Source organism: Bemisia tabaci, chromosome 5, assembly GCF_918797505.1.
Source record: "Bemisia tabaci chromosome 5, PGI_BMITA_v3".
NCBI lineage: Eukaryota > Metazoa > Arthropoda > Insecta > Hemiptera > Aleyrodidae > Bemisia > Bemisia tabaci.
The window spans coordinates 1281902-1306952 of NC_092797.1; the positions used below are offsets into that span (position 1 = coordinate 1281902).

At 36.9% G+C, this 25051-nt stretch overlaps 1 protein-coding gene across 2 annotated transcripts; it reads right to left on the minus strand.

Moving 5' to 3' along the window:
• Positions 1-33: 33 nt before the first annotated feature.
• LOC109035551 (uncharacterized) lies at positions 34-24604 on the minus strand. Of its 2 annotated transcripts, XM_019049223.2 has the most exons (23): positions 24445-24604; positions 21633-21752; positions 20690-20832; positions 19929-20060; positions 18990-19165; positions 17882-18034; positions 17434-17533; positions 16614-16784; positions 15785-15994; positions 14413-14632; positions 13645-13808; positions 12594-12776; positions 11981-12110; positions 10635-10789; positions 9281-9465; positions 8671-8845; positions 7542-8160; positions 6268-6434; positions 5483-5650; positions 3632-3775; positions 2869-3169; positions 2248-2348; positions 34-933 (listed from the first exon to the last, which is right to left on the minus strand). In XM_019049223.2, the coding sequence occupies exons 1-23, from the start codon at positions 24491-24493 to the stop codon at positions 655-657; spliced, it is 4245 nt and encodes a 1414-aa protein (XP_018904768.2). In that variant the 5' UTR covers positions 24494-24604; the 3' UTR covers positions 34-654. The 2 variants fall into 2 exon arrangements, with proteins under 2 accessions (XP_018904768.2, XP_018904767.2); XM_019049222.2 differs by having other exon boundaries at positions 6268-8160.
• Between the last annotated feature and the right edge of the window lie 447 nt (positions 24605-25051).

Genomic DNA, 25051 nt, shown 5'->3' on the forward strand with positions numbered 1-25051 from the left:
CTCAGGAGTGAAAATCAGCAAAACGCTAGGAAGTAACTAAACAACATGAGTATATTTTCTTACTTAAATCTTCAAAGAGGCATACAAGTATGAAAGGGTGTAGATTTAATTCTATAAATTTTCTGAAAAATGTTCAATTTTGTACGGAAAATAAGAAGAGATCGATATCAACAATCACAAATCTTGACAATGAGTTCTTCTTTGAGATTTTGAAATGCGCAATTTTCCCTTAAATCATAAAGAGACTATCATCACTTCAAAACAAACACAAAACTAGGCTAAAAGAGACATATACTATTTTGGAACGTTTCACCTGGTTGCCTCTGAAACATCCACTAAATTTCTTGAGCTAATGTGACATGTTTGGTACTCCCAAAGAAACGGCGAAAATCAATAATAATACTGAGTTGAGAAAAATATATCACAGACATCATAGGTATATAAAAAGAATATTTCATTGTAAGATCCTTTCTATTGAAAAGACATTACATTTTTTGCACCATAAAACATTTAGAATATTACAAGAAGAAAATGCAAGAAAAAATGGATAAAATAATTTCCAATTGAGCAGCATGACAAATAATGCTCACCAAAACGGGCTTAAAAATTTAATGACTTTGCCAATCATCCTAAGTAGAATCATTTACTTGACAATTAACACCAAGACGAGAAAATGGCTGATAAACAGACAGCAATTAAAATGGACGGAGTGACAGAATTCGAATTAGAACTCAGGTCGACTTCAATTTTTGGTTTTGTAGTCGTATCAATGTTCAGTTTGTGTAGCGCAGAAATGTTTCGAAGGCTCCACTGTTCATTTTTCACACTGATTAAGACATCTGCTTTCTGTTTCTCTAGCGATTTCAGCTGGTTGTCCGTTAAAATTTTGGCCGTTAAAGGAGAAATGCTCCCTAGTGCTTCTACTCCCATCATCTAAAACAAAAGATTTATCCAGTTTGAAAAATATACAGAGTTAGCAGCTTTTTTTTACGGAGTAGAAACTTACAGGGTAGAAAATTAGGTTCATCAAACATTAGGAAAAATACTATGAGCTATGAAACCACTCTTATATGACCCTCTAACTTGTGCGGAATGAGTCAGTCAGGTAAGCAGCAGAATGGACCAATTGAGAACCATTCCAAAGGAAGGGAAATAGCCTCGAAGGGGAGTATTCCTCAAAATACGCTCTAATTTGTTTTGATTTGTTTTTCCATACTATTGTTGGATTTCGAAACTTAAGAATCTTGGTTAGAAGGATTGCCTTTAGTTTAACCAAGTGGTCCTCTAAGTTTCTTGGGACACCGCAGAACCGCTTTCAAATGCAGTTTTGGCTCAGAACGCTGTACCTTCTATAGATGCTTTTCTTCTGGCATAGTCCTCAATTTTAATGGGGACATTATTTGATAATTGATTTATTCTGTGGTGCAACCCAACACGTACAGATGGCTTGTCTGCATTTTCCTTGAAGGACACAATTCAACAAGGATATGGTAGATAGATGTCTACTACCTGTATAGGGGAGAACCGGGTGTGATGGGACACCAGCGGGCCGATTATTGAAACTGATAGACAAAGCGATAGACAAAGAAGACATAGGGACTATGGAGCGATCCTATTGTTTGACATGGTGGGTTCCTATAGATTAAGGAAGAAAATGATGGACTAACTGTCGGGTCTTTGGTGGGTTGCAGTTAGTCCATTACCTACCTCCTATGTCCATTGCCACCACCCGCTTCCACCAATAGGATTCCTCCATTTCCTTTTTGTCTGTTTTGTCTATAGCTTTGTCTCTCAGTTTCAATAATCGGCCTGCAGGAGGGACTAGGAAGGACCGGACTTTGAATTATGCACTTTTTTTTAAGTTGGCAGCAATAATGTAATCTTGGGATATAATTGCTTCTCTAACATTTGATTACTTACGAAAAATCTAGTGCAAGGTATATCTTCTTGATGCCTCTGTTAAAATGAGCTAATTTTTCAGCCGCAAGCTTCCAGAATGTTTTAAGGCGCTGACCATTCTTTTGCAATTCTACACTTTTCCCTTATAATCTTGAAGCGCTTTTAAATTGTCAGATCCTCTTTGTTAAAAGTGTAATTTTCAAGAAGTTAAAATTTCTTTCAATTCAAGATTTTCCTCCTGATTGCCTTAATCCACAGATCATAAATGAGGCATTTTCTAAAACCCTGCAAGATGCATTTCCTCAGAATATAATTGATTTTTTTAATATGTACAAAAAAAGATTATACCTGTAAGAAAGATTGTGGTAAGCACTCCAAAGAACTCGGTCGTAAGCCAGAGACAGACTGGGGACGACTGGCGAGAAGTCTCCAATTATCCTCGTCTAATCCTGGAACAAAAAAGAATCAAGACTTGAACTTCAAAAATGAAGGAAAAAACGAACATAAGTTTGTCAATTTTCACTGAAAATGAATTAGTAATCTATCTGAAATAGAATTAAAAACAGTTTAAGGAAGGGCTGTAGAAATTTTCTACATTTTCGTTCGTTCGCCTGGGGGCTTTTTATATTTTCCATGACGCTCCTCAACTAAATTCCTCTCCATTTTCAATGATGATGACCTTTTTGCAATTTTTTACTCTTCTTTTAATTTCTTTTCCCTAAAATATATCAAAAGCCAAACTCAGGGTGCTCTGATTGTTTTTGATGATAAGCTTGAATTGCAGAGTAAGATAAAAGTTTTGATCCTACAAATAAAAGTATTTCCCTTTCCATATTTTTCAGGCCTTTTCACATTTTCACGCATAAATGAATGTAATGTAATGGATTTTAATGTATATTGCACAAGGCTGGGGTATGTGAAAAAACCTCCATAAATAATAAGAGAAAAATATGTAGAAAAATATTGTACCTGCGGGTATCGGGCCAAGCAATGCAACCATGTCTGATGTCCATAAGTCTGGGGTATCCATGAATGCAACAGCCAATTTGGCGAATTTGGAGAGACATTCCATTTCACAATCCCTCATCATATTTCCGATGATTGGAATAACATGCATGAAAGTGCCCGGCGTCTGGAACATGAGCTGTAGTTCGTTGGGATTCAAATGGCAAAGCAAAGGTCCCATGGCCACTATGACGGCTTCTGGCACTTCACCGATTAATTCCCCCGTGAAAATTTGCTTCTTCATCTTTTTAACAACCGCGTTTGCCTAAAACGAAATCAAATAATGATAGCACTAACTGTGATTGCAGCTAACTCAATGGGTTGGATAAACTGCAATAAGAGAATTGAGTTCTGTTTAAAAAATATAACAACAGAGAAAATCAGGCAACATCCGACATAATTAGGCTAATCCGGTTCAATCCATTCCAATATTTCAAGGGTGTATAGGTCCTTCAAGGTGGTAGTTTTACTAAACACTCAAATAATTTTTAAAGTAAGTACTTCAATTTAAAATTTTCTTCCGAAGCGGGGAAAAATTGCAGGATTATTTTCTGATGAACATTTATCCAGAACGTACAGCTTATCTTGAAGTACTAATGCCAAGATTTTGCAAGATCTCTTACCATGAATACATTTCTGCCCTGGGAAGATGACTGAAGTAATCAACACAAAAACCCATGTATTTTTCAAACATACCTATTAAAAAAAGGAGGAGAATATAACTTACAACCAAATTGTCCTTATTGTACTTTGAGAGCAGATGAATTATTTCCAAATTCCAATCCTCACTGATATTCAGAGACACGTTGTTAGCATCATCCAGTTTCCAAGCCCCCGCTAAAGTCCCGATGGCCATATCTACGACTTCCAACTAGAAAAGTGACACAAGATCGACCAAATTGAATGGAGACTTACACATATCATACTAGGATTGTCACAGAATTTAGAGGATGAATTCCACTGATATCCCTGATACATTTTGGTGAAATTCTCTGACAATTGAAGATATGCCAGATGGTTAAAAAGACATAATTTGAAATAGTTATCAAGCAAAATTTGTTGTTCGAAACGTCAAACCCATTCTAGAAAGCAAATGAAGGTGACTTAACAATTTTTCCCGAGACTTTCCTCATTTTTCCTCACATTTCCCAGTTTTCCCGGTACATATTCCTTGACTGAGACAACTCTGATGCTAATCTGGCACGTCTTTACTTCTAGTCATGCTCTTGCATGCAAGAATTTTAATCTCTATTAGATGGGAATTGCATATTGATTACTGAAACTAATAGACAAAGCTATGGACAAAGAGGACTAAGGGAAAATGGAGCGATCCTATTGGTTGAAAAATGTGGTTGTTACAGACAAAGGGGGAAAGCGATGGACTGATAATAAGAGTCCCTGGTGGGTTGCCTTCGGTTAGTCCATCATTTACCTACTTTGCCCACTGCAACCACCCACTCTTACCAATAAGATCGCTCAATTTTCCCTTTGTATTTTTGTCTACTGCTTTGTCGATCAATTTCAATGATCAGCCTGCAGAAGTACATATATGTGACAGAAAAAATCAAATTAACACACAAATTTTGTTAAAAATTCCCCTAAGGTACCACTAAATCATGGTACTCAAGAAACAGAGATGAAGACATGTTGAAATGAAAATACTATGCATAAGAAAAACAGGAGGATTACTAACTTCCTGCGCTCTAGTTTCATATCTTCCTCTCAATTTAGTTAAATAAAAATGTGTATTGTGCTGGAATATTCTTTCTTTGCTGAACTTAATTTGGAAACAGGAATCGCCTTTTTTGTAAGAGCCACAACTTTGTACCTTCTTCAAACAATTGCAATGGACTTCTGGACAAGGTATGAATTTAAGCATTCTGATACATGTTTCTTAACCAGAATTTCACTTTGAACACGATTTGCACAACGAAAATTACTGAAATTAGCTCCTTACCAATATATATAATGTTTCTTGATGCGTGCATTCAAACTTCCTGCCCATGAAAACTCAATGATCTACGAGAGTCAAATCGCACACTAGACGTGGCAGTCTCCACAGTGTATGGCAACCTCAATCTTAACGCTTTGGCTCAGCTAAACCAAATTGTTGACGCTTTGGCTCAGCTAAACCAAATTGTTTACCCTTTGAGCAATAAAGGGTGGGAGAGGAACAATGCTCGATTGAAAAATCCGCCCGAAATCCTTGTAAGGCGCAATTTGACTAACGTAGAGAATTGCGGTTCTTATGACCGAGTGACTTAAATCTCCCGTAACCAATGTAAAATAAAAACGTTAATATCTTAGTTGGGAGTTAATTTCAGTAATTTTAGATGTTAGATCTGTGCTTTACGTGAAATTCTGGTTGAGAAACATGTATCAGAATGCTTAAATTCATACCTTGTCTGATGATCTTGAGAGAAGCATGCCTGGGAGAGACATTACTTTCTCTTGATAACTTTTCCTTCCCATTTTTTTAATCAAAGGATAGAGGAGACTGCTTACGTCTTTGCCTCAGATTTTATACCTCGCTTTTCTGAACATGGAATTACATGGAAAAAAGAAGTTAAACACTCACAGATTTTACTCGTTGCCAAATGATTTCTTTGATCGACTGTGGCAAGTCTAATTTACCCAGATCTTCCACACAATTTAGAAGTTCATCATTCGTGACTGAGTGCAAATCGAAATCTCGTACGGCTAGTACTGCAGATGCTCCAAGCACTTTAACTGAATCACAGAACCCCTGTAAAAATACCTTGATTATTCAGACAATATCTTGAAAAATACAATTGTAAAGGTACTTTTAGAAAAGTAAAAAAAAAAAAAAAAAAAATCACAATAGGGAATATATTACTTAAAATCTTAAATATAGAAGTGAAATATCTTCATTCAAGTCTTATTTTTAAAAATGGCTTGTTATAGTTCAAAAAAAATATTTCCTTCTTTTCCCTTTTATTACATAAAAAAATTGTCTGCACCCGAATTGAAATTCAATGCACATGGTTTTAGCTCTAAAATTACAGCTCGAAATTTCGGGGTCTATACTTACTTTCTAACATTGTAAATTTTGTTTCTATCTCAAATTAAGGCATTACAGTTTAGCTTCTTAAAGTTGGAACCAGCGTCCAGATAAATTCAGGAATCTCTAAATTGAGAAAAACGCTATGATGTTGGGGGCATTATAATTACTGTGTCTGTGTCTGCACACTCCACTATCTCCCCTCCCCCTTAATGTCTGCCTCACAAGGAAACGCCAGTGCACTAAAAACACTTACTGGACATTTATTTAGACATTTTACAAAAAAAAAAAAAAAAATCAAAATTAATTGAACACAATTTTAGAAAGCAATGAAAACTTACGCTATTTGAAGGTTGATCTGCATTCCTGCGAAAACGTGCAAATCTGGCGTCAGCCTCTGAGCTGCTGATTCCTTCCTTCCCGATTACTTCAGCCAGAGGATGATCGTAATCCAAGTCTAACATTTCAGAGATATTGTCCAGTGAAATAATTTTTCCTGCTTTATAATCTAGAAAATCAAAGGGATCCATGTTTTCAGACACTACGGAAGGCTGAGTTAGAGGCTCAGTTGAGGAAATCATGTCAGTTGGTGGCTTGGAATTTCTTTCGGCAGAGGGGTTTTCATTGAAGACAATGGCTTCAGCTTGAGTCCTCTCATTTATGGGTTCCACGCTCAAGATCGAAGTTATTGTTGACTGATATACCTCATCCTCAACTGATGACGAATTGACATCACTTTCAACACCTTGTTCTTCACCTTCACTCTGAACAGGCGGTATCCTATCAGTAGCCTTCATGTTTGTAGTATTGAAAGGAATTGGTGACTCCCTTGACTTATCTACACCCATGAGTTGTTTCAACCCTTTGCGGACTTTTACAGCTTGGTCGGTAAACTCTTTCCCAAATAAAAGAGCGCTAAATGTATCCCCCAATTCGTATTCGGTGCCCTCTGTGGTAGTTGAAGATACTAAGTTAGAATCAAACTCGGTTTCCAAGGAATTTTCATTGACTGATTCAGGCGTCGTAGAAATTACAGACTTGGTCGTGAAACCATTTAATAACCCTGAAAGAAAATTTGGTCCATCTGCGAAGTTTAACTTTGGCCTTTCAGTAGAATCAGTTGAAAGGACCTCCGTAGAGATTGTGGACTTTGTTGTAAAACCATTGAATAACCCTAAAAAGAAATTCGGTGCATCTGTCGAGCTGGACTCAGGTTTTTCATTAGCATCAGTGAAGGAGACCTCTAACTTATCATCCTCTACAGAGGATTGCATTTGGCGCGAATCATCAGTGTCTATCTCGGACAGAATGGACCGATCTGAATCTATGGAAATCCCTTTCTTAATCTCATCGGGATTTTTAAGAATCGGGTTATCTTCCATTATCTCTGGCTCAATTATATGCACATGCAAATCGCCATTATCTTCATCTTCTTTTGACAGAATATTCTTAGGAAGAAAAGACATTCGCAAGGTGCTAACAGTATCATCAGAACCGTATCTTGAAGCCTCCGTCGAAAAATAATTTGTCGTTTCTCTTGGAGAAACCACTGATGGCTCTGAAAACTCGGGTAAAAACTCATGATCATGAGGAATAGGGTGCAGAGAGTTAGTACCTGGAGTTTCATTTCGTTGATGAGGGGTGCCGGTGGAGACCTCTGTTATCAAAGGAAAACCAGGTGACTTGAATAGTGTTGCTCCATTTTCCTCTGAATCTGTATTTGTTTGTGAAGCATGATCTTCATTTGAATCTTCCTGTGATCTGATCCTAGGATGAGGGTTGTAGTTCTCACCGCTTACATTTCCTGGGTGGAATTTTGTTGAGGATGACAAAACATTCGCGTCCTCAGGACTAGTACGGCTAGTAGAAATTATTTCAGATGGGCTCTTAAAGGAACTGACTGAGACTGATTTCATTTTGAAGGTATCTTTTGGGTGAAGTTGCTGAGGACTTGGAGTAGTTTCTTGATGTGACTTGGTCGAAGGTTCCTCAGTGAAGATCTCGTATATATCTTCTGCGGAGCTTCCTCCTTCATCTAAAGAAATGATTTTCGGCACTGGCAAGTTTTCTGAGGAGCTCTTGTTCGTTTTGATCAATACGATGGAGTCATCTTTGGTGTTGAGTTTAATTGAGCTGGCCATGCGCTGCACTTCGGTGAAGTATTTCCTTGCTAGGGATTTGACTGCCTCCAAATAACGCTTTTGCTCGGATTTGATCAAGGTTGACATGCATGCCTAAGAAAAATAGAAAGAAAGAGAAAAACCCGATCAAACTAAAAACGAAACCAACAAGAGAATCTAAAACATTTAAGAGATGCACTGAAATACAGGAAGCTTCAAATGACTGCAGCTGAAAAATTAGTGAAAAAAGAACATCAGTTTTACATAAAACGAATCAGCTTTACACATATGCGAGTATACAGGCGGATTATGCCATTCGCTGAAAAAACCTTTGTATTAGAGAATATTTTAGTCAAGCGAAATGCATCACCCTAGGTGCTTTAGCCTGCTGAATCTGAAAATGACCTTAGTTCTCTATCTTCCATTTTCGAATTCAGGAGAGAAAATTGCATGGGACAAATCCATCAAATCCCCAGACTTTGTAAAGAATTTTTCTTTTTCTGCAGACCTGTGTTATTGGGATACCCTCGTATCAAGCATTCACATTGAAACGTTTGACGATGACAAATTTAAAGCATTCACTTTAATGGGAAAAGTTGTACTTGATGGTTAAGTAATCACTACCTGATAAAATGTTGAGGTTTTCGGCCACTCAACAATATCCGTGTACCTGGTCACAGCAATGTCAGCCAGCAACTGCCACTGAGCAGAATCAATCGTATCCAAACGATCTGAAGAGAAAGCTATCATCAAATCTCCTACCGTTTCTAACTGACTTGCATTCCACTTTGAAGGTGAACTGTGCAACATAAAATCATCCAAAATTGTCAAATACAGAATTGACAGAGTAGGGCTCCAGAAAATGCTGGATCACAAGATTGAGATCCTGTGATTTTTTTTGGATGCAGTTGATGATAAGAAATATTTTGTGAGAGTATTTGAAACTTGTTTCGCCAGTAAAAATTGAAAATTTGACATTTGTTCTAGTGGTTAAAAAAATATCAGGAGATGATCTTGCACGTTCGAATAAGAATTGAGGAGAAATTTCATAAATAAAAAAAATTTCGCTTGTTGATTCATGTGAAGGACATAATTAAGCACATTTAATTTTGTGCATTGATATATTTCATTTCATAGGTTCAAGTAAACCCAATGGTACCTGCACAAAACAGTCAATGCCTTCAATTTAAGAAATTTGAGGAAGCATTTGTTGAAAATATAAATGGAGAGTTACCCGTATATGGTGATTAAAAGTCTTGACCAGGCCTCTCGAGTGCTTGAATCACCACAAAGTCTTTTATCTATAATACCGCTTTCGATCATGTATTTCAAATCCATTGGATTGATTTTCACAAGAGCAGAAGCAGGGATGAAATGAATGAGGTTCCGAAGGTTCAGAATGTCTGTTAGGTTGTGATCCTAGAAACAAAAAAATTTGGATGAACCATTAATTAAAATGAGATAAAAAAAAAAGGCAGTACAATAGGCAATACAAATAGAATAAAAAAAAATTGAAGGCAATTTTGCAAGTCCTGATACATCCTGAAAGGTAAACCACTTGATGGCTGAACCTTTCATTTTTAAAACAACTCAAGTGCTAAATCATGTCCTCTGAAAATTTTGATGGATCAGGAAAATAAGCGCATAAGTGAGTGCTGGTTTGACTTTTTTCAAATTAATGATTTGACTAATACTTCCTTAAGCAGGGTTGCAGAACTTGTGCAATCAAACGATCTTCAAATCGCAGCTGATCATGCAAGAAATATGATGGCAAGTAAAGAGGGGTTTTTGAAATCTGGCGGCTAAAAAAGGCTTTCTTTTTGGTAGCAATATGCAAAATTAATCTAATAAAAATAGCTGAACTTGGTAAAAGACAAAGCCAAAACGCCTGCTTGAAACAGTCGACAAGTATGTTCACTACACAATGTTGAAGTAATGTGGTGTAACTATTGTGAAGTGATGTAATGTAACCACTGAGCTGTCACGGACGACCGAAGCGAAAGTTGGAGCAGAAATCAAACTGAAGTGTAGATCAAACGAATCAAAACTTCCAGCAGGGCAAAATTCAAAATCACGCTCCGATGGCAGAGGCCCGTAAAAATGTTGCCAAGGTAAAAAAATATTGAGTGATCAGCAGTGCTAGATAAACGATGAAAAGTGAAAAAAGGAATGGATTTTTCCATAATTTTATTATACGAAAAGTGGGTTGGGAGGAAAAATGAGTCATCACCAAACTCATGGAGGCAATTCTAGATGGCATTTCATTTTTTCAGAGAGTTAAGATTGTGTGTTTTTTTATGCACCGATGAACTTGGTGAGGCAACTTGAAAATGTGAGGGAAATCTTTAGGTGTGCTATGTTCATACGGAGGAGCCAATTCCCTAAAAGCGACAGAATTTGAAGCAGACTAAACGAAAAATTTGAGAGCAAAAAAGTTTCTGCACCCCTGCCCTCATGTTTGGGTGAGCAACTTCAATTTTTTTCCAATTTCTTTTTTTAAACCTATCGCTTGCCCTTCTCACTGAATTGGTATAAAAAACGTCTGTCCTAAAAGTTGTAAAGAGGCCGAATAACGAGAAAGCAATTACCTTATTTAAATATTCATCCATCAGAGTATTAAGATGATCTTGAGAGGCAGCAAGCATAAGTTCTGGTAAACTCAATTGCCCAATGGCTGAAATGATGTGAGCGCTATATTGAGCTTGCAATATTTCTTCGACTGGTAAGGATGCTAAAATATAACCTAGGAGCAAAACAGACAGAGCTGTAGAATCTTGATACTGATTGAAAGACTAGATCAGCAGATCAACTACTACGGGGAACTGACAGAAACAACAAAAATGAACTTGAAACCAATGAAAAGAACTGAGAGAAAAAGACTTTGGGCTATTAGATTATAAACAAAAAGAAATCAGGAAAATGAATAATTATCTCAAGCTCATAACTAAACAATTTCAACAATGTTTAAAATATTGGGGGGTTGAAAGAGTTAGAAATTCTCTGGGAAATTTCTGATACCCCTTGTGAATAAGTCAAAGTGAAATCAGGAAGGTATTTGGATCAAGGAAAACATACATTGAAATCCATTACCAATTCTGCTTTGCCAAAGAAAAACGCTGTATGAACATTCAGACGTTGCCAAATTTCCTCTCTTAAAATATTAATTTTTGAGAAAATTTGTGAACATTATTCCTTGAAATTTTTACCAACTTCTGAATTAATTGCGAAGAGACTTATCTTACAAATTGGAGGAAAAATATTCATAAGTTTTCCTGGAACATTCATGTTTCATTAAAGAATGGCCAAAGAACATCCCAAGGTTTATACATCATCTATTCCAACCGCACAGCAGAATAGGACTGCATTTTTCAGTTTGGAGCGACAATTTTTTTGCTTAACTGTAAAAACACTTATGTGCATGAGGAAATAAATGGTATATACGTTGTTCCTAATCTGACCCAGAATTTGTAGTTCCCAATTGCAAAATCTAGTCCAACTGGCCTACATTTTGCGATATAGAACTAACAGTTCTGGCCCGCTTAAGAAACAAAATTAATGTGCCATTACTTTCCATACGTGAATAGGTGCTTTTACTATAGCGCCAGATATAGTAGTTCCTTATTACAAAATGCAGTCCAGGACTACATTTTGCAATTTGGAGCGACAATTTTTTTGCTTATCTGTAAAAACACTTATGTGCATGAGGAAATAAATGGTATAAACGTTGTCTCATCATGGCTCATCTGAAAAAACACTTACGTGCATAAGGAAACTAATGGTTCATACATTGTTTTTATACTGAGCCAGAATTTATAGTTCCTAATTGCAAAATGCAGTCCAACTGCAGTTATACTGTGTGGTGTGGATTATTTTGAACACATTACGGAGTAATATTTTCAAATTGGGATAGATGATTTGAAAAAACTGAACGTACCACCAACAGCTTCAATGTCACTTGGTTCCAATAGATCGATAAGCTCCGGTTCATTGTATAAATTGGATTTCAAGAGTAAATAATTAATCAAGGCTGCCTGACCACAATGTTGAAGATTTTTAGGGAATACCTGCAATCGGAAGAAAAAGATGGAAATAAATAGACCTGATCAAGGCACCTGGAAATTAGTCAGCAAATAGTAAGGTTTATAAATGATTGATTGATCATGAATACACATATTAGGCCTGTGAAAAGAGAAATCTGGCCGACCTGGGTGCCAAAAAACTGAAAATTGAGATGTTGGTATAATTGCATAGAGGGAATACAACACAGAAAGCGGTAAAGATGTTAAATTAAATTTGAGTTACAACCTTCGGCCTGGGCAGATCAAGAAACAAAATTGAGGATATAGATTTTAGGATGGAACTCTACTTCAAGTTCTTATTATAACATTTGGAACTACTATTTTCTCCTAGGTAGGTTGAATTTGGTCAATTTCAATAAGATCGTTGAATTGTATGTAAAAGTTCGATCAGAAAAACAAGGTTTTAGTGCTTTATTTCATGCCCTGTCTGGTAGTTTATTCAAAAAGAGAAATTCCCTCAGTTCTTACCTTGCCAATTTTCATGCGCTCATCATTGTATCTTCCAATTATGGTGATGAAGTCGCTGTCTGCGATTTTACGAATTTCTTTACAACTGAGTCCCATCAGGAGAGATTCAAAAGCATTCGAACTATTAAACATGTTATTCCAAGTCCAGGATGTTGGTGAATTGTTCGATAAAATCGCAGCCAACTGTTGAAATAAATTAAACAGAAAACAAAGATAAAAACATGCAGGAAAATATACAAACAGGCAGGATAAAATCTATACATACATACATCCATGTGCCTCAATTCGCGACTGCACACATTTTCTGCTACTTTTTTATTTATCGCAGGATAACCAATCAATATTATTGCAAGAAATTTAAGATTATTACTTCCTGGACTCCCACGAGTATTCTTCAGAAATTTTGAAAACAAATGTCTGGTACATAATATTTTCTTAGAACCGTAGAGTGGACTTAGGATTAAGATTGGCATCGTTAAAAATGGAAAAACTCGAACTTCCCTTGCATTAATTAGTTTGGCCCAAAATAGAAAAGTTTGAGTTTTTTCATTTTTAGCAATTCTGATCTACTTAAAATTTCTTTCCTTGGTTATTAGCTTTGTTTTATGATTATTTTAGACTGAAGATTTTAAGACAACGCAGTTGAGATTCGTATTTTTGTAGTTTTACAGTTGATGATATTGCACAAAAACAAGGTGAGACATATGCTATTATCTTGAAATATCAACGTTTTTCAAATTTTTAAAGTCCTCATTTTAGCAGGAGCCGCAGATTTTACACAGGAACTTCCTGGCTGCCGTTATGAATACACCACCAACAATTTCCAAAAATCAAAGGGAATGATTTTGATACTTGTCCATAAGTTTTTGTCTGACAACGTTACGTTTGAAAGAAGGCTGACTAATTATCTATACCATTAAAAAATAATTCTCTTTCAAATCTCCTGAATCATTATTGGATCTTCTCCTGAATCAGTATAGACCTGCTGTTTCAATGTGATTTCATTTTAAAAATAGAAGCATTTGATGACAGCTGACAGAAAATTCCTTACGATATGCGATGGAAGCTCTTGAATGCGCTGACCATAGTTATCCTTGACTAGGTCATTGATTGAACTCAGGGATATGTGGGCTATATCTTTGGGAGACAAGAGACTGAAATACATGTTTTTATCTTTGTTTTCCAGGAGGAACTTCAGCACATAGTCAACATTCCCTGTAAAACGGCAAGAAAAAAGTTGCTTATTAGCCATAATCACTGAAAAAGTGTGTTCACAAAAAAATATTAACAAAATTAATCCTAAATAATGTCCTTTAAATATATTTTACCATCTTTTAAATAAAGGTTGACGAAATCCTTCAAGTTTCTTAGGTTCTTCAGATTCATGTAGGAGTTAAATTTATGTAATAGCACAACAAACATGCGCATTTGTTTGAATGAGTTAGATGTAAAGCATCAGAGGCTAAATTCGGAAAATACGTACCTCAATTCCAAATTTTAAAAAAATATGAGATTCATTTTCTTCACGGAAAAATGATCAGAATGTTTCCTTGAATTTTTTAAGATTTTTAAGAATGAGAAAGAAAAATTCACAGAAAATTATAAACGAGACTGATGGTTAGTTTTTCCTTAAAAAATGAAACATGAGTGGATGTGGGAATCTGAGATACACATTTTTCGACTTGAGCTATTGGTATGCAATTCAAAAGGTATACTTTTTGGAGAGATGGAAATGAAGGACAATAAGATAATACGTAAGAGACAAATACGTAAATTGAATCAATTATAAACGTGCGAGTAAACCAAAAAAGGTAGTTACCTAAAAATGAACGGCATTTTTTCAGGAGTTCTAAGTTCCGCAATACATTATCTCCTTGCAGATTTTGAAGCAAATGGTGAAGAATAATTGATGACATTTCTCCATTGATGGCCATTATTTGAGATGTGGGGATCGCTCGTAACATGCCTCTGATACCGGTGAGTTTCTTACTGGGTGCTCCCAAATTAAAGACTCTACTTTCATCTGTTAAATAATAAGCCTGGATAAGAACAAAATAAAAGTGTGGTTTTACTGATCTTTAGAAAATCACTGGTGGAGAGGATATTCTTTATTGTCTGAATCAATGATTTTTTTATTTAAGCTGCGTGATTTTAATTAAATTTACAGATTTCTCCAGTTTTAATTAATCGGTGTTAAGATTTACGACCATTCATTCAACTATTCACTAAAAGACCGATTTTCCAAAGACAAACGTGCATATTGCAAGATGCAGTCCGTCATTAAAAATGCATGCAAGTAATGGAATCTGTTTCTTGCACAAGCGTAAAAAACCATCTGACAGCTCAAAATAGACACCAACAGTCTATTTTATTATGAATGGATAACTGAGCAAATTGAGGGGGGGAAAACCGAAAAACTAAGAATTTTCTGCAACGGCCATGTTTCAGTGTTTTATGTGTCACTAGTTTGAACTAGTGGAAACTAGTGGATCATACTACTAGCAGTCCTACTAGTGGAGCCGTATTTAGTAAAATTTTCAGGTAGATTTTCTCTGAAGCTCAAAAATAACCTGTCCATGGCAACTCAGAGATGATGTAATAGACTTACACCCTTATATGAAAAACTTATTCCATTATGATGCTGAATTCTTTGGACCTGAATTTAATCATTCTGTGTCAATGTCAGTGTTGTAAAATATTGATGGTGAAACTACAAAAATGCGTTTCTTGGTTGCAGTATTTCAAAACTTCTGCTTCTGTTTTGTTTTTTAAAAAGAGACTGAATCAACACCACAGCTTGAAACTTTCACAGAATAATTTTCCTACAGAGAAGAAAAATCGCCGAAATTTTCAAGAAATGACGTTTAGCAATTTCTCATAAAGAAAATAAAGTGTGATAGGAAATCTGCAGCACTGAAAACCGAGATGCTTATAACTGCAGTCTTACCATCAATATTTAACTGCTGTTAACCTCGAAGAATGTGTTTCAATGGAATACATAAATTGATCTATTAAGACTAAAATTCATATAAATTGAAAGGTAGGTGATCACTGAATAAGCTCTAAAAGCAAGTTAATTTGAATAATTGTATTTCTGATGACAAATGGAGGCAAAATAGTTTTGCAAAGGAGGAAGAAAATAAATAGTGTATTTCCTTCAGAAAGTACACTAAAATGAGAAATAATATTACCATTGATAGGCTCATAGAACTGCTGTCAATCTTTTGAAGAGAATCAAGGGTGAGAACATCGGAAGCAGAAAGCTGTTCAATGATTGCCAATGGCAGAATGGCGACAAACCCACCGTCAAGTTTGATGAGATCAGCAGAGCCGTTCAGATTTGGATACTTTCCTTCTTTGACGTATTTCTGATTTAGTTGATACAGCTGGTACAGAAGTATCTGAGCATAAAGGATAAAATAAATACATTTTCAATTGGACGTATTTATGCTAAAAGAAACTATGTTGGACGCAAACCCTTTGCATATAGTTCCTTTTAGCATAAAAAAGTCCCATTTTGATTAATCATGGAATAAAATTTTCCTGGAGAAGAGAAATGCAAATGAAACGCAAATAACTAACAAATTCAATTGGTTCTTTTATTTATTTTCTTCCATGCTCCCTCTCCACAGCATTCTTCGACTGTGAGCCACAGTTCCTCAACTAGAAACAAACAAAAGGGTACTTCTTCTTCTTCTTACACTTGACTTGAAAAACGAGAAGGTGGAGATGTTGGATAAAAGGCCTTAGTTATATTTTTTGTTTTTAATTAAAAAAACTGCAACAGACGATGGCAGCCATTTTGACTTTGGCAAGAAGTTATAATACTACAGTGAACTGTTTGTATCAAATTATGTCTTGGCCATAGAATACTTACATTCGGAAATGGGAAGCTCAAAAATGTGCACAATTCTTAAGCAAATTGTGAAGTTCGGAGTGGATTTTGAACTTTCTGGATGAGCCATTTGCCATTCAATGCAACCAACTTGTTGTGTAGTGGGGTTTTCATCGAGCACTTACCTGTTTTGCAGTGATATACGATGCAGTTTCATTCGCCATTATTTTGAGGTCTTTGAAATTGAACTGCCACAAATTCTGGATTTGAGATGGTGACATGAACTTAACCCACAGGGCTACTTGCTTGAAGTTGATGTGCCATGGGACTATTATTTTAGAGACTACTGTTCGAATCTGTAATCAGAACAATCATCAACATAGGCGGCTCATACCCACTTTACAGTCACTCTCATCATGAATGAAACATCAAAGCTTTTAAAGTTTAAAAATATTTTACACATGAAAAAAAAAATCTTCCCATCAGGTTTTCCCTATACCCTCAGTTTTCTTAAATTGTCTATCTGCCGCCTCAAGGCACTAGAGGGCACTTTACATTCAATTTCAGCATGAAGACAAAAGTCTTTACACTAATTAGTTAAAATCAAAAGAGAGGTATGTTATTGTTACGAGTATGATTAAATAATCTTTTAACTAAAATAAAAAAATCTTTTTAATAAAATTACGTAGATTGGTATCTTTGGCCACTCCTCCACTACAATCGTTTTTTAACATCAGGGTACAACATCTCAAACTTGAATGATTCAGTTATATCATCACACTGGGTAAGAGTTGGATGAGTCACTTACAGCCTTCAACTTTTCCTCGTGGAACTTGCTCTTGACAAAACAGTATCTACTTCCTCTACCAGTTTTTACAAACTCCAGTTTATTTAGAACTCTACTTTAAAACTCAAGGAACTGATTCGAAAATTATACAGAGCGATAAAGAAGTAAAGAGGTTCAATAGCAGCTTCATTTAACCGTAAAATTAGTGAAATACCCACCTGCGCAACGCTGAAATCGTATGCTATAATTGGCTTTACTTCATCTATTTCCAGATTTTTCAATTCGTCTAAGGTGAGACCAGGTAAAATAAAATTGTACCTGAAAAATCAGAACAACTTTTAGCTAGAAAAACACATTGAATAAAAAAGAAAATTCAATTTTCACCAATTTCTCAACATTCCAAACTTACTAAGAAGCCCCTTAGATCTGTAATCAATTTTTTTCTTTCATATGTTAATGAGTCAGGATATCGAACAAATGTTCTGCATTACTTCACCAGTGAACTCTCTTCTACAGTTGAATACCCTTCCATTTTCTAGCTCTTGGTTAAGATTTTGGACAAATCAAAATGGAATATTTCTTCTTAATCGTTAACGGTGTATACGTAAGAATGATTTAAAAACTCGACCAGAAACTAGTCATGAAAATACAAATTGAATGCATTACTTGTTCCATTTGATTTTATCCGGCAGCTCCCTCATTGCTAAAATAGCCCAAGCTCTTTGTAAGACTTTCAGGTTTTTTGATGATAGGTTTCTCAAAATACGCATCATTTTTGCATGGGATATTGAGTTGAATTTTGATCCAAGGTGGAAGAGGCTGGAAAAAACAAAACGCATGATACAGGTCGACAAATGTTAAAATATTCACTAAATAGCATTTAGTTTGATGTGTAAGAGTAAAATTAATGATCCATAGGGATGGGAAAAATTGCCCCCTCCCCCTCCCCAAAAAGAAAATCAAAAGAGAAGAAGCAGAAAAATTGGAATCTTTAATGAAAAAAGGAAACCCTGTCCTACAGAAAAAATAGGCTTCTCTTTGAGTCTAAATAAAAAAAAAAATATTTTTTCCATAAATTTCCTTCCAATGAATTTAGAATTTTTGAGTCATACAACCCTTAGACAAACTTACTCAGGCGGGACTTTAAACCTTGTTTCAACGAACTACAAAATCATGAACACATATTTCAAAGAGCCTTAAACTCTGCAAGTTCAAATTAATTCATGCAGACAGATTGCAAAACTTGTATACCAACGTTTTAGGAAAGCTCCATAAGAAAGACATTTTAATTGAGGCATTACATATGAAAAGGGCTCTCATGTAAATTCAATATTTTGAGAAAAACGCATTTGAAGTTCTCAAAACGACAAAATTCGAATAAGGATCAGAATTTTCCAACCACTTTCATTTGTAAGTGTGACATATGTCCAAAATAAGAGGGAAGGCTAGAAACAGTAAGATTTGTATCGATGGACAGTTTTGAAATAGCTTAAAAGGAAGGTGGTTTGAGGGCCCTTTTTACATAGAACATTGATTTTAGCTAATTCAATCTCCCTTATTAAATAAATTTATGAGATAAATACGATTAGCTTTGCTGCGGTGCACATTGTTTGTAAGCATCTCTGATAGATCTCTGGTTAGAATCATCAGATCATAACCAAACCTGGTACACTTATTTTTAAACCATTCTAATTATGCCTCAATCGGAAGTAAAAGGAAGGAGGGTAAAGTAAATCATGCAGAGAATACAAGTCTAATAATCTGGTAAACTTACAATTCAGAAGCTCCCTTCGTGTCAAATGTGAGTAGAAAGTCAGGCGGCACGTGTAGCAAAACTGTTGAGTTTGAATCAACAAGATCTAAAAAATTCCAATCTGCGTCTATTTTCCAGATTGTTAGAGCTGATGCAACAATATCTTCGATCTTTGAATTGGATTCATCTCCGCTCCACTGAAAAAAAAAAGAGAAATAACTTTACAATCTGAACGACTTGACGAACGCAATCAATGGGGACAATGTCACATGACTTTATGAGTGTTCATGAATGAGTCATCAATTTGTGAAAAGAATTTTTTAAAGATTCAGGATAAAATGTAAAAAAGAGAAATAATTATTCGAATAGACAGTTCAAATATTATTTGTTCGTGTAATGGACTATATTATTTATCATTGCAAAAAATCATCAACGTTGTATGGCTGACAGGTCTCTCTCAGAAGAACAAAAAGGAATCTGATGCAAATTGCCGCTTTCTCACATGTTATACTATTATAAACAAGCCAACTCTAGACATCGGACTTAGGAGTATCAACTGATTTTTTGGCTTTGATTTTCTTGCAGAATAGTGTGGACCCAGCACTATTTTATCATCCTGTTACTTAAGTATATAGGCCACATTTTTAGTGTTTTCTTTTCTTGTCAACTAATTAATGTAGATCTGGTGGAAGTAATTATGAGACATGCTCCGGCAACTGACCCTCAATCATTTGAAAATCACGCAAAACAAAATACATAAAGTCTTCCACAAGAAAAACCAAAATAAAGAATAATTCAATTGAATAAGGAAAAATTTGGAAAATTCTTGCTACAGCCCTAGGGCAAACTTCATTCAAATGGATTGAACGGTTGAAAACATACGATTTTGATCCTATGTAAAACCTAGCTGAGGAATATGCAAAACGCGAAGGAAAAAAGGAGTTACCTTTAGCAACTTACAATTTCAAGAAAAGCTTTCCTTTCTCTTGATGAGTTTAGACAGCTGATCAGTTTAGTTGCTGCCAAAGATTCATAGGGATAAGCTCGTAAGTATGAAGATACAATTTCTGCATTAAGCTGTACCACCTTTGTCTAAAAACAGAAAAGAAAAAGAATAGATAAAAAACTAACTAAATAGCAAGAGTACAGTATTCAGGTGACGTTTCTAAAAAAAATATCACAAGCACAAAAAACAGGAATTTTAATGCCTTTTAAAACATGTTAAATTGAGGGATATAGACTATTTCAGTGTTGTGCAAATTGCGTAAAACGGCATTGGGAGATGAACAATAAAGAAAATGGAGATCAAAGTAACAGGGTTGCTATAATTTCTACATCCTCAAATTCCCTGATTTTCCCTGACTTTTTCTAACCTTCAAAAAAATTTTCTGTCTTTGTATTTTTTTTATAATATGCTAAATTTTGCCAAATTTTCGACAAATTCCTTGGTTCGACAAAATTTCCTTGGTTAGAGGTCAAATTAGGAAAAAAGGCATTGAGGAGCTGATTAAAATATGACAAGTCTTAAAAGTGACCAGAAAGGGTAAACGTGGGAGGATCAATGATATGTTTTAGTGATAAGTTGATGTATCAGAAATTTCCTGACTTTTCCCAGTTGCCACGAATTTCCTCACTTTCCCAGTTTTTCAAACCGCCAGCAACCCTGAGATACTGCATCCAACAGGACAATAAAAATTAGAATAAAATAAAGAAGGACTCACCGGTATCAGGTTCAACAGACTTGGAGAGACTCTCATCATATCGCTGGAATTGGCTATTTTAAATTTTCCATTGAGAATTGAGTTCTTAATGTTCTGAGGAAGAGTATCCAGTAACTTCAACAAGGATGAGGGGATGTGTGCATCTAGGAAAATAGGACAATGTATGTTCGGGCAATTACTTATTTCACAATTTGAATGTTTCTAATAGGCATGCAAGATAAATGTATGCGGGCGAATTTCTGTAGCTGGATGGGGTTCACTATTTCAGTCTGATGGATAGGGTCGCAACTCTTGAGGAAAATGCAATGAGGGTTGGCGATCAGTCAAAACTTGAACCACATTAAACTGCGAACAACAACATGCAACCACGGCTTTGTTCTCTGTTGTATTTTTATTTTGAAAATAGCTAAGCCTCCAGTTGAATATTACAAACCCACTGAACACAAAAAAGGAACGACAAATTTTTGAACATCACTTTTGAACTTTTTTGCTTCAATTTGAGTATCAAACCGAAGAACATATCGACGAATGTATACTAGAAAGAACTATGTTTCACACAATTAACCTTTTAGCATAGATGAACCGCATTTAGCAGAAAGGAACCAAGCCACATCAGCTTTTGCCAAAAACTGGGCAGATTAATTTTCTACAAGAGAACGTTTTTGCGGATTCCTCTGAAAATTTTAAGGAATATACTTCGTACAATGCAGAACATTCACTGAAATGTGCGCGAAAATTCGCACAGCCGTTTATGTGTAAAAAATTAAATTGCCTGATTAAATTTGGTAATAGCTGATGTGTCTTGGTTCCTTTCTGCTTAATGCGGTCCAAATACCAGCGGAAAGGCGTGAATGATCGAACTTTCAGTTCTTCCACATAATTCCAAGTCATAATGGAATTCCAAAATCAATGGAAGGGGTGAAAAAACTGGTTGTGCACTTACCATTGCTATCACATTCGTACGTTGGGCGCTGTAAGAATATACACTCGGCTGCTCTCAAAAATGCGCAGTTGGGACCACAAGACGTAGGGATTTCGGCGAGATGAATCAGGGAAACTAGAGCTGCAAGAAAACAAATGAGGAAAAGGTGTTTTTATTATGATATAATAATCGAAAGAAGAATACGAGTAGAGAGATTCTACTCGTGGGGAGATACTTTTGACAACATAAAAAAGTCAAAAGATCAACAGAGAGTTTAAGGAAACATGGGTAGAGGAACTTTTTGTTGGTGGGAGTAGATGGGTAGGTATCTAATCAAAGGGGTCGCCGGGGCTTTAAAAGACACTCCTCTAGCTCCGAAGATGGGTTTGGGGCTTTTGCCAGCTTCAAAAGGGGTTCGGGGGGGGGGGGGAGTCTTGTTTCCCAGGGAAGTTTTGAAAATTGAATCATATTAAAATGCATTTTGAGCTGTTCTCGCGGAAAAATAGATGTCATGCACTTATTGAGCGAGCTCTCTCACGTTTCTCTATTGGGGCCGAGTGGATTTCTGGGGAGGCCAGACCCCCCTAGTCTCGCTCATGTTATTAGGAAAAATAGGATTTTATTTTTTCTTTGAATGTGTCGATCTGTCATTGCCAGCAGGCCGATTATGAAATTGATAGACAAAGACGACAAAAGGGATAGGTATAGGGATCCTATTGGTGGAAGCGGCTGATTGTAATAAACAAAGGAGGGAAGTAATAGACTAACAAAAGGCAACCCACGAGAAACCTGACAGTTAGTCAATCATTTTCTCCCTTAGTCTATGGGAACCACACATTTCAACCAATAGGATCGGTCCATACTCCCTAAGTCTTCTTTGTCTATCAATTTCAATAATCAGCCCGCACGGACTATAAGTGGTCCATCGGGTAAGAAAGATCGAGGACGGTGAAACTACCAACCGCGTACCTATCTCGGATTGAGACGTTGCAGACTTCCTGTCATACTTAATTTTTTAAATGGGAAACAACTGTGTGTCCATTCTTGAAACCTCCGTGATTTTTCTTCTCTGTAGAAGAAACCTCTGTGAAAACTTCGAGGAATGATATTGATTTGTTCACCTTCAAAAGACAAAACGGATAAGAGATTTTTAAACATCGCAAGCGAGATACGTGGTCTGATGGTTTCACCATCGATATGATGTTGTTGCACGAGCCAGAAATTGCAGTTCTTCATTGTAAAATGCAGTCCGATTGAGGTTTCCTAACTTTTTTACGTTTCACACCTGCTAGATTGGAGCTGATTGTGAGACGCAAATCCTTCCGAGTTTCTCGGGTATTTTGCATTCCTTGGCGAGTGCTAGTATTTCCCGGTATTTTTCCAGGTCTGGACACGATGCTTTTTATTTTGCTCATTGCGACCAACAAAAATGAGTATGGATGATTAAATAATAATGCAGATAACTACGTTTCATTTTCATTTACGAGGAACGGAAAAGAGTGGGGCGTCCGCTCTGTGTGCCTCCTTGAAGCCGTAGATGCGGAGTTCAACACGGCGCCTGCATGCAACTATTCGTGTTCGACGGATGTCCGGGTTGCAGATGCGAATAGTTGAAGGCGCTTTTCGTGACTGCTACACACACATCCAAGTTGCACTGCTCCCGATCGACGGACGCGCGATGAATTTTGTACTTCCATGGCTCAAGTCGAAAAATGCGCATCTTCGATTGCTATGTTGCAAATCTCAGTTCATACTTTGTTCATTCGAGGAAAAACTAACAAGCAGTTCCTCTCGAGAGAGGTTGATGCAAAAACGGCTCCCCCCCCCCCCCCTCTTGAATTTCTTCAAACTTTGTCTAACGATTACCCACACTTGAGCGTTTTTCCCCCCAAATTTTCAGACCTCCAAAAAATTTTGTCAATTTTGGGTTGGAAGTCAAAACCTGTGAACCTTGATATCTCTCGAACGAAGAAAGATATCATGGTCCGGTTTGGACGAAAAATCGTCTAAAATTGCATACTTTAGTTTTTAATCCATACGTTCGGCTGGTTATGGGAGAGAGACAGTAGAAGATACTGGGGAGCTGTGCCCCCTGGCCGCTACGCGGTCTCCGAAGACTTGAAACTGGACGTATTTATGCTAAAAGGAACTAGGGACGCGTGAGAAAGCTGGAGTGGGCTCGAGCAAGCTGCAAAAGAAAGAATGTAAAAGTGGCCGTGATTTCTTTTGGCGAAATGGAAGTAAGTATTTCTGCTAAACGGAACTATGTGCATGAGCATGAGTCCTGGCATGAGCCCTGAGACCCATAACAATACATGCACAACAGGGCTCACGTCACAATGCACATAGTTCCGTTTGGCAGCCATACGTCCAAATGGAAAAGTGGGATTTGACATTGAATCAAAAGGAAGCAAGCATCAAGAGACGTGGCACTAAGGAGCCGTGGACATGTGACGCGAGCGTTGTGGACAGGGCTCATAACTCGGGGGTAAAGACTCGGATATTCGTCTCCGTCGTCGCCGCTGACGTCACTGGCGCTTTAAAATCCCCATGCATTCTTACGGCCCTCAACTAAGGAGCACACTCCTTTTTGCCCGCCCTTCTTTGATTCCTCTCAGCATAAATAGACGCACTTGAAATGCAGAGTAGCTGAGACTAATGGATCTCTCAGTTGGAAAACGACCCAACTGGGGAATTTCACGATATTCATTTCTTTGCGTAGGAGGACTCTTTTTGCGGCTGTTAAGATGTTTCTATCGTCTCGTGAAGATGTAATTTTTCCGAGATGACGATGGGTCGTTTGCGAAGCGAGAGATTAATTTGGGATACGTACTTGAAGCGTGTAAGAGGCAAAAGATCCATTTCCGAAGCGGGAGTAACATGGTGAACGGAGGAGATGGCACACAACTGGGAGGCAAAGTGCGTGCGGCCACACTTGCGACTGCCCGATCCGATCCACGCGCGGCCGGCGCGGATACCTGATAAGCGGTAGATGGACTCGCTACTCCTTTGACACAACATCATCGCCCCAGACCTGTGATAACGATCCTCCAGTTTATCTTTTCGGATCCGTGAATCAAGTTCAATGGCTTCGACACCTTCCGCAGGTCTACAGGGTGCTCTCGTCTCGGAGTGGGTCCTTCCGGGAAGAGAAGATCATAGCTACGGGGCCGTCCACTAATCAAGAATCCCAATTCAAAACCGTGGGAAAAAAAAGTTGGCGTCGGAGACACGAGACGGATAGGTCAATTGAGGGGCTTGGAGGACAAGGCGCATGGGTGCAGTTTTCGACAAAATTGAGATGTTCATCAACTCTCGGCTGAAACTAATTTGAAAGTATTTTCTGGGAAAAATTCACGACTAAAATCCAACTTGAAAGCGTTAACAAGGAAGTTTAAACTTCCTCTCCGCCATTAGGCTCCATGTAATTTTGAAACTTT

What these genes read in the sequence shown, in the direction of transcription:
- LOC109035551 (XM_019049222.2), bottom strand. Translation starts at nt 24,493, where the DNA reads ATGTTACTCCCGCTTCGGAAATGGATCTTTTGCCTCTTACACGCTTCA. An exon ending in GATAAAATCAAATGGAACAA is followed by an intron (nt 17,534 to 17,881) that starts GTAATGCATTCA and finishes CTGATTTTTCAG; the next exon opens with GTACAATTTTATTTTACCTG. An exon ending in TACCACAATCTTTCTTACAG is followed by an intron (nt 934 to 2,247) that starts GTATAATCTTTT and finishes CTTTTGTTTTAG; the next exon opens with ATGATGGGAGTAGAAGCACT.